The sequence below is a fragment of the Oratosquilla oratoria genome, chromosome 15 (assembly GCF_046742065.1).
Source record: "Oratosquilla oratoria isolate Oo_2021 chromosome 15, ASM4674206v1, whole genome shotgun sequence".
NCBI lineage: Eukaryota > Metazoa > Arthropoda > Malacostraca > Stomatopoda > Squillidae > Oratosquilla > Oratosquilla oratoria.
Window position 1 is genome coordinate 56,372,415 of NC_134791.1, and position 10,736 is coordinate 56,383,150.

General features: G+C 43.7%; 1 protein-coding gene across 3 annotated transcripts in view; it reads left to right on the forward strand.

Moving 5' to 3' along the window:
- LOC143033452 (neuroligin-2-like) overlaps window positions 1-8,341 on the forward strand; it is a 158,321-nt gene extending 149,980 nt beyond the window's left edge. For 2 of the 3 annotated variants that reach the window (XM_076198914.1, XM_076198915.1), the window contains exons 7-8: window positions 2,305-2,479; window positions 3,059-8,341. In XM_076198914.1, the coding sequence (XP_076055029.1) occupies window positions 2,305-2,479; window positions 3,059-3,893 (1,010 nt within the window). In that variant the 3' untranslated portion in view covers window positions 3,894-8,341. The remainder of the gene's footprint in view (window positions 1-2,304; window positions 2,480-3,058) is intronic. The other variant, XM_076198916.1, reaches the window with a different exon arrangement.
- The last annotated feature ends 2,395 nt before the right edge of the window (window positions 8,342-10,736 follow it).

A 10,736-nucleotide genomic window follows, 5' to 3' on the forward strand; every position in this document is an offset into this window, starting at 1 on the left:
TTGTTGTTCATTGAGTAGAATGAAAAGCGGGGAGAGGAAGTCAAGAAAAGGACCAGGGAGAAGTTGATCTAAGAGAGGAAGACATGAAAAGAACATGACAAGGTTATTTTCAAAGTTTGAGTTCTGTAAACAAAGAGGACAAGGAAAATGCGGACAGTAATGATGGATGAGTTTTGTTATTTTTGTACAGTTGGAGAAATTATTCGACAATTCTAAATAGTGTAATTCTGTTGAATCAGATTTTAAGTAGATTTTTATAACTGAAAAACATTCGCTGTCATCTCGAATTTCATTGGTAACCCTCAGATCCACTGTAGCCAATAGCGGTCCTAATTACCTCATTCAAATTTCTCCAGAAAGATAAGCTAGACTCCAGTTTTCAGTGTACCTGTGTGGGCCTATTTCTACATCAATGTCTGTTAATAGGATAGGAGGGGAGCAGTCACCACTTGCCAGTTTTTTATTGTGAAAAAATGGAGTATTAACTGTATAAGTTTTATGCCATCAATACTTTAGACTTTATGGACATCCTCACAAACCAGATTCATGCAACATTTTTTCATGACTAAGGGCTACTCTTCACTACTCTTAGACTGATGATAATTATCCGTTTTCTATAGCTCCTTCTTTCTGTTGGGTTCCATACCTCTATGACTCTCCCTTTTCTGCGCGATATTGTCTCCAAGAACAGAGGCAGTGATACAAGCCGACAAAGTATTAGTACTTTTCGTAAAAATAATCGCTGTATGTGAAAATATATTCATAATACAGGTAGTCCTCGATTTATACGGTAGATGCGTACCAGAAGGGACCATATAAAGCAAAAACCGTATAAAGTAAGGAATATATACCCCGTAGACTTTGAATACCCAATCCCCCCCCCAGTACCCTTTGAAGGATGTGTTCGAAATAAAATAATCTTTCACTGCATACGTTTTGCATTAAACACATTTCTATTATGTTTATTAATGCTATTATTAAAAAACTGTACTTACAACTACATAAAAATGACAATGACTACGGGAAAAGTTTAAACACAAAATTATTTCATTACGTTTTTCCTCTATTTTGTTGCTTCCTCCTCTGATCTGTCACCATTGGCCCGGCTGGCATCAGACTCCGCCCCTGACATCTCACCATTGGCCCTCTGGGTATCAGACTCCGCCTCCATGTCTGTTGTGTTTGGTGAGGAAGGTGCGGGGTCGTCGGGGTCGTCTGTCTCCGATTCTGTGATTTGACTTGGTGTTTGTGGTTGGAAGAAGCTTGTTATTGATTGCTGCTTTACCTTCTGTTGCTTTTCTTTCAGAAGAAGCTATTAACACTTCATTTTTTCCATAACTCCCCTGATGACGGCGGTGCGCGCGAATTTTAACTTTCTTGAAACCGCATATTTCTGATGAATTCGTACAATGTGATGAATAACCTCTATTTTTGGACACCGTATAACTCTGAATTCGTATAAAGTAAACTCGTATAAATCGAGGACTGTCTGTAATAATAATAACAGATCATAAAAATACTGGTGATAATATCAGTGACAGGAATTGTAATTAAGTAGATGGTAATGATAATGTAGTGATCCTTCATTTCCTTAAAAACAACGCATGTTTCAGTTGAAAAAATAATCCGACACTTCCCCAAGATATAATTCTATTTAAATAGATATTAGTAACAATAGTAATGATTATTGCATCGAGTGTAAATCTGTGAATGGAAACGGTCCTCGGGATCTCTTATAGATCTGTCTGAGAAGAAACGTTTGACGTAAATCATGTATTAGTGTATGACTGTTTATGTCACCAGCTTATAGTGAGAGGAGTCGCTGGTTGTCAGTTCTCCGTGTGTGAAAAAGTGGCGGAAATACAACCGGAATTGATAGAGAACCATAACCCCTTTGGGCAGTTCCTCCACATGAAGGTATAGAAGGGTTTTGAAAATGAGCGGCAGCGAGATTATTCTCTGGTAACCGTCTCACAGGACCACAATTTGCAAGAACTCGTCGTTGGTCCCTAAAGTAGATTCTAAGTAGATACTATTCATTTAAAAACTATCCCCCATTTTTTTAATAGCAAATGTAAATTTCACACTTACGACAAGATATTCTGCTACATCTTTGTTGTTGAATACCAAAGTGGCACGCTTGTAAGTGTAAGGACTTGTTCTTTCGATTATCCATGGTTATTCAAGAGCATAACTTAAATAAGAAACAAAAAAATACCATAAATTTAGGTAATTTAGAAATAATTATGCATGTATTGAAATTCAACCAATAGATGAATGTAACGGGAATTTTTTTTCCGGCAGGTCTCAAAGTTCGCGTGAAAGACCACTACAGAAGTCACCAGCTGAGTTTCTGGTTAGAACTGGTTCCTCAGCTTCACCGGGCGGGAAAGGACGCTCCCGAGGAGCACCACCACTTGGAAAACCACGACGACTGGAGTCTATACCGCGGCAACGTCAGGTCTGAGCCCGTGACCAGGTGAGGAGGCGGGAGGTGTTAAGTGGGTGGGGCTCGAATAAAAAGAAATTAACTTAAAACGGCCACCCCCTTATAAGGGGGAAAAAGCCTTTTAGTATATGTATGTAACTTATAGCATTCCAACCTTCCTTAATGTCATGTTACCTGAAACACTCGTGTAAGATCAATCCATTGGCTTTGATGGGTAGAGCACTACTGGCCATACTTTACACCTTCTTTGCCTACCGTAACCCAAGAGAGGGAAAGAAAGAGGACAGCTGTAATAATCTAATCTATGCCCAGTTCAGCCTAATCATTTTAGGAGATTTTATTCCTAAAAGACGCTACTTTAATGATTTGTGATTCAATTTTTTTCTTTGGTAATAGTTACTCCATACTTTCTTCTCCCTGTTTGTGAAGAATCTATGTGCCTTACTTTAAAATGCTACTTTATCTTCCTGACTGATTTTTGTTTTCTTTATTCCAATTGATCTCCGCCAAGTGAGAGTAAATAAGGTATAACAAATAACGTCACAAATCAACAGCAAGTCCCCACGAGGGAAAGTGAGCACTTCAGTTAACCTATTACACCTTTTTCAGGGTCATCTTGCCACCAGAGACGACGACGCCTCCGCCTATGCCTCCATCAGGAACTCCTCAGTACAACGTCTCGGCCGTACACCAGTCCACGCCTTCGTCAGCCCTTGGGGGCCACAACGCTTCAGGATATCAGCACACAAACCCCTCGCTCACGGACGGCTTCGCTGCCTACTCTACGGCACTCTCCGTCACCATCGCCATTGGGTGCTCGCTCCTCATCCTCAACGTCCTTATCTTTGCGGGGGTCTACTACCAGAGGGACAAGTCCCGCATGGAAGCGAAGAAGGTGGCTGAGAACGGCGCGCTCCTGACGCAGGCACACAGCATCAGCGGTGACATCCACAGCCCCGCAGCACCCGCAGCGGCCATCAAAGCTGATGTGGTGGCAAGTACCGGTATTGGTGGAGGACTCAAGGCGCCACCCCCAACGCCCATGAGCCAGACGACGCACCTCCCGCCCCCTGAGTTCGCCGACTACCCATCGCAGCCCGCCACCTACGTCGTAACCGCCCACTCCACGTCTCACTTGCACACCCTCCCCCGGAGTGGCAGCACTGGCAGGATCATCCAGCAGCACAGCCAGCAAGTCGTGCAGCAGGCAGCGCAGCAGGTTGCACAGCAGGCTCTGCAGCAGCAGCAACATGGCGGCCCCGGGAACAGCCTGACCTTGACGGTGCCCCGTGCCCCGCCACCGCCTCGGGTTCCGACCTGCCATGTCTCCGACTCCCAGTCATCAGCTCCTCAGCAGACCTCCTTCACCATTTCGTCCCCCCACAGTCCCTGCGTGTCCAAGACCCCTCCTAAGGACTCGGCTACTGGGGAGTTGCGTGTATAGCCCCACCTGGCCACGATACGGCGTCCTTCGCTGCACAGGCCGGCGGTTCTTCCCCCTGGGATTACGATGCCTCCGGGGGGAGCCGCACGCCAGTTGGCCACCTCCCCTCCTCCACCTCAGGTGTCGCCTCCCCCGACGAGCGACACCGAAGAACAGAGCAAGTAGTAGCGGCTGCCTGGGAGCTCCTGGGCATCGCCATGGGGTTGTCGGTGGGTGTCGTCGGTACCTCCTTTCCAAGCGGAAGAAGAAGGCTCCATCAGCCCAGGAGGATTACAGCTGCCCAGACCCTCGGAATCCCAAAGCCCATAAAGGTTCCTATGGCAATACCGCATCTTTAAACAGACCAGCGATGCTATTCAGGCCAGGCAGCCTTCCTAAGGTGGCTGCACGTTTCCATGACAACGTGGCAATTTATGGCAGAGAGTGTCTTTGTTGTCAGCCCTGTGCATCAAACTGGTACCCTCCTATCCGTGCCATCTTGCTCCCCCGCCACCTGTGCTACCAACAACGGAGTTTCCAGTGGGCTCGAAAAGTTGGAACGGCCTCCAATGATGGAAATGACGCTTTAAAAGTAGACTCAAGTATGAAGGTTTCCAGATGTTAGCAGCTACAAACATGATATACAATAGCGTCTATTACAGTGAACATAGATAACAAAAAAAATCGCCAAAGGCACTGAACTTCACTTGAGACGTCATTGCAGTGATAGCCATTTGTTGAAAAAGCCAATAGTGAGTTGTGCTATGATGACGGCACAATTCTAAGTAGAAAGTTGTGCGATTGCATTCCCGCTTAGTGATGCGTATAATACAGCCATCTATGGTGCTGCATAACATCTGGTAGAATATCGTTTAATATAATTTGTTTAAAAAAAATCATAAGACGTGTATCATTGTACACTGCCAGGCTATACTATACATTTCGAAATAGGTCTGCACTATACTGCATAATATGTCATTTAAGTTCAGCCTCATATGGTAGTGCGACCATACCAAGTACTGTATTATACAATCCTTCGTGGTACAATGCAATGTACGTTCTTGTTGGAAACAGTATGAGAGGATTCTATACAACGGTGTGTGATGTGATTTTTATAGGGTATGAATCCAGTCATTGTACATCTGTGTGATATAATAATGGCAGCATAACACGGGGTCCTTCTCGTGTACCACACTTGCCAAGTGCAGTGTGTTACGACTGTTATGATGTGTTACGTGGCGTAACACCCATGATTGTGATACAGTGGATTAGGACAACATTTGAAGAAGATACAGAAACCGGAAGGCGGCTCGCGTGGATGCGTCCCGCCCGCCGGCCCGCAGCCCCCTCCGTGAGGAACGACGACTTCCTCGTGCTCATCCCGCGGGGCTCATCAAGGGCAAGACTCGGAGGAGGGAAGCGGAGCTCTTCCCGCCTCCCGACCTTTACCCTTCATGTCCTCTGAATACTTTATGAGAATTTTATTCTTGCTATTACCTTACGATTTCATTCAGCTAAGGGTAGGTCCCGGGCTGATCGGGATCCTTTGATTAGCTACTGTCTCATTTTAGCTGAGGGAGTATGTATACCATCCTATTGAGTTCCAGGCCTCCCCTTGATTAAGTAAAATCGTCTGACCTTAGCTGGAACAAAGTTTGCAGTGTCCACCCGGTGTGAATGGATGAAAATGAATTTAATCGACTACAGTTTAAACGTGAAATCCCCTCGCCCATATCCATACCCACCCCCAACCTACCAACGGTTTAGTTCGCGCATTCCATATGTTTATACTGTTGCTCGTGATTAAGTATTTCACTGTAAAATGTCTGTACATAGCTTGGAGCTGTACATAGCGTTTGTAATTCTCCGATCTGCGCGATCAAAGGCGGCGATCTCACGACCGAGACTTCGGCTCCCGCCACTCCTTCTGGCGCCGAAGACAACGTGGGGTTATAACAGAAAGAATATATATATGAAGTCAGGGCTCACAGCCATGTATAATGATCCTTCCGATGACTAATAGCAGTAGTTCAGTGCTTCAGTGAGTGAATGGTTTGTGAATACTAGCTGATGCGAATGGTTTTGTGGAAAGTGTGTGGTTTGGGAATAGTAGAAAGTGAATGTTTTATGAATAGTAGATGAGTGTTCTTTTATACAGAGGCAGAAATAACTATTACTATTCACGGGGGAACAAAACGATGGCCCCCCCCCCTCCCTTTAGACACCTTGATGGTCACTTTATTTGTTTGTTCATTTTCGAGTGAATGCGATGCTTGCACTGTCAACAATCATTTCCACTAGCACTGTTATCGGCATTGTAATGAGGATGATAATGATAATGACGGTGATGACCATTATGGTGACATTGATGATGATGACGATGATGATGATGATGATGACGATGATGATGATGACGATGACGATGATAATGATAATGATGTGATGATGACGGTGGTGACCATTATGGTGACATTAATGATGATGATGATAATGATGATGATGATGATGATGATGACGGTGGTGACCATTGGGGTGACATTGATGATGATGATGATGATGATGATGATGATGACGGTGGTGATCATTAGGGTGACATTGATGATGATGATGATGATGATGATGATGATGATGATGATGATGATGATGATGATGATGATGATGATGATGATGATGATGATGACGATGATGATGATGATGACGATGATGATGATGATGATGATAATGATGATGATGACGGTGACGATGATGATGATGATGATGATGATGATAATGACGATGATGACGATGATGAATGACGATGATGATGATGATGATATAAGGATTATGTAGACATCATCAGAACTGACTAATACATGATCTTGATTGACCGTGTTCCAGTTTAATGTTGATCGCTCTTCCTTTCTCCTCCTCTTCCTCCTGCATCTCCTCCTCTTCTTCCTATCCTCCTCCTCCTCCTCCTATCCCCTCTCAGCCCATCCTCGCCTCATTTCGGAGGGTTTTAGAGGAGTTAGGTGTAATAACACAACTTACCTAACTTAACCCAATGTAACATAACATGACATAATGTAACGTAATGTAATGCAACCTAACCGATTTAACCTAATCTAACCCAATCCAACCCAGATCAATTAAACCTAACCTAATACAGTCTAACTTAATCCAACCTAATTTGAGTCAACCCAACCCAAGTCAACCCAAGCCAACCCAACTGTACTCAACCTAATCCAATCCAATCCAACCCAACCTAACTTATCCCAACCCAGACCAGTCCAGCTCAATCCAGCCCAATCCAACCCAACCCAACTCATTTCAACCCAATCCAATCCAACCCAACCCAACCCAATCTAGCTCAGACCAATTCAATTGAACTAACTAAACTTAACCTAAATTTCTCTTCCTCCTCCTCCCCTTCTCCTCGTCGTCGTCCTCGTTCTCTTCACCCTCATCCTCCTCTTCCTCTTCCTCTTCCTCTTCCCCTCTTCCTCTTCCGCCTGCACCTCCGCTTCAATCGGGCCCAAGCCACTCCCCCTCCCTCCCCCTCCCTCCCGAGGCATGACTAGAAGCTGAGCCAAGACTGGGACTCTATTCCATTTCCGAGATTTTATGTAAACCGTACGATTTTCTTGAGTTCTGCTCTCGGAAACTCGAACGCAATCACTTTACTTATTCATGCAGTCACTTTTCTTTTCAAAGGATAGACCTGTCTTGCTTTGGCAAAAATATTATCAATGTCGCCTTACAACATCCTTCACTGTCGTCGCTACACTCTCTGTAGTGGCCTTCTTTGCAGTGTCTGTTTTCTATGTAGTGTCCTTCTTTAAAAAGAAAACCACCGCAGACTTCTACTCTTTTGCAATGTCCTACTTTGTAGTGATCTTGCTTAAGCAATATTCTCTTTTAAGTATTCTTTTCTGCAGAGTCCTTCTCTACAGTGTTTACATTCTTTAAAGTGTCTTTTTCGCTACTGTCCGTCTTCTTTCCAGTGCACTCTTTAACTATCGTATCCTTTTTCTCTACAGTATCCTTTCCGTATGTGTATTTCTTTGAAGTGTCTCTCTTCTCTGCAGTTCCCATATTCTTTGTATTGTCTTTCTTTTGTGCGGTGACCCTTGCATTCTTTATCTCCAGTGACCCTCTCAAAAGCATTTTTCTCTACAGTATCTTTCTTCACTGCGATGTCCCTCAGCTAATTCTGTTGTTGGCAAAGCTAAATTCTAGGTTGGTGACTGGCCTGAACGTTGGCGTGTCACTGCAATTCTTGCTTGTCCTGGAAGTAATCTTCCTGCAAGGTTAACTTCCGGGAGAATTTGGTGAACTACAAAATTTGTTGATCTATTAATAGGTGCTTGTTTGTGATTTGAGTGTGCATGTCTTTTTGTATAAAAACACTGTGGGGTGCTGGAGATAGGTAGCTGTAGAATTTTAAGTAAAATATTGCTGCAGTGTCCTTCTTTGCAGTAGCTTTTTCATCCGCGTTCTTCTCTGCATTATCCTTCTCTACAGTGTTGTTGTTGTTTGTGTTTTCTGCAATGTCCATACTCTTTTGCAGCGTTTTTTATTTTTTTATTTTTTTTTTTTGCATTGTATATATCCGCAGTACCTTTCTCTACAGCCCCTGTCTTCTCTGTAGTGTACTTGCCTACAGTACCCTTCTCTGTAGTGCCCCTCTTTGCATCATCTTCCATCTCTGCAATGTCCTCTTCATTGTCCTTTTTGCAGTATTCACATGCATTGAGGTGACCTCTGCAATGTTCATTTTCGCAGTGTCTTGAGTCTCTGCTCATTTCCATTTCTGTACTCATTCTGTGCTATTCTTACTTGTCCATTCTGCTTCATGTCGAAGCATAGATTGTTAATCTATTTGTTTCTTCTCCTTCCCGCTCGCTCCCTTCCTTCTCTTCTACCTCTACCTCTCCCCAGCCCCCTCCCCCCATCCGTCTCTCCCTACACCAGTGGTTCTCAACCTATTTTACCTGACGCTCCCTTTTTGCTTCCAGTAGGCCCGCACGCCCCCACTCCTTTTGTTCATGTGAAATGATTCTTGCATTCATTTCTTAGCACTGTTCGGGAAAACAGATTTCTTAATAGAAAACGGGTTGGAGTGACTGCTATAATCATACTTTGCATGTATGTAATGGCAGATATTTGTTCTTTGGATGATTTTATTATTCTAATTAAACAAATATTTTTGACCAGATGACTTCACGCCCCCCTTGTATCCTCCTCATGCCCCCCTAGTTTGGGAACCACTGCCCTACACCTACCCGTCCTCTCCCCATGTTCAACAGGGAGTAACAGCTTTCCCAAAGCCAAAATTCCTATGGTGCAGCGCCGACCCGTCCAGCAACACTCCCCTGTGAATGAAGCGAAGACCATCCCCACACACACACACCTAATTCAAAAATAATCAGCAATGGTAACACAGGATCAATTGCCTATCCTCCCCACAAAGGGTAATAACCGCCGTCGTCTACGTTATCAATAAACCTAAGCACCACAATCTATGACTGCGACTTTGACCCCATTGCATTCCCGAGCCTACCCAGCCCTACCAGCCACCAATTTGACCCAGACCAAGACGATGTGGACCCTGACTTCTACTACCCAAGTTTCTTGACCCTGAAATCCACTAACAATGACAAAAAGATACCCTGTATATGTATATGACAAATTTAAAGACAAGTGCAGGACCCCCCCGCGATACTTAGTACCATAGAGAAACCCGAACAAAAGAACTAGAATCAAGAACTCCATATAACAGAATCAAAGCCTTAAAAACCTTGACAAATATCCGAATTTAAACAACACCACATGATACAATTGGTACCACAGTGAGCGTAGTCCACAATCTACCACTACCATACCATACCGAGGAAGAATTAATGAAAATAATAATATAATGATCAAAGGAAATACGAGTGTATCGGGTTAAGGGTAAATATAACCGGTACAAAAATCAATGACCCCCACTAATAGTGACCTTTAATCAACCACAGTTTAGTAGGTTACCAACTTCACTGTTTCAGCTTCCAATGCTCTGGACATACCAGACAATGATGTCGCCATCAAGAAAGCGTTTGTGCACATTCTCTCAATCCCCGCATATGACAACCCATTCTCAAATCCAGCCAAATGTACAAACTGCACCCAAAATCACCTTGCGCCACCTTCAGGTTGTACACTATACCAATTTGATAAAAATGTCTTTGGCCTCAGAGACTCAGAGTGCATCAGCTTCAGAGTAGTCTAAAGACAAGTACAATCCAGAATGAATAAAGCCCAGGTCAGATATGCGAAACCATTGCCATCCATCAGACGAAACTCTCTTCCAAACAATGACCTACACATCCATTGACCTATTTACACATAAGATCTAGACTATGAATGGTCGGTAATACCATATCTACACCTTAGTGACCATTTCCTGTCTCCTTACATCTGATGCAGGGTCTACAGCCTTCACAAATTTTATGGTCTCTCGTGCAAATTGGATTTATTTTCTAAACTACTTTACACAATTAAAACAGTAGAAAACTACCCAACAATCGATACAACACTGATTTATCATACGCACCACATAAATCTGCAGCCCTCCTATCAGTTCTAAAAATATCACCATCTACACCATGACACGCAGTCCTCTGGTGGAATCCAGACTGTATCACAGCCCACAGAGCAGGGAAGACGGCCTTCCGCCAATTTTAAAGATCCCAACCCCGTAAGAACTCCATGCTCTTTCTAAATAAATAAATAGATAAATAAATCAATCAATAAACCCGCCGATTAATGCATCAAGTCCGCTGAAACTCATGGCAAACTTACATATAAATCATATTTTTCCCAAACCCCTATCCCTAATATATG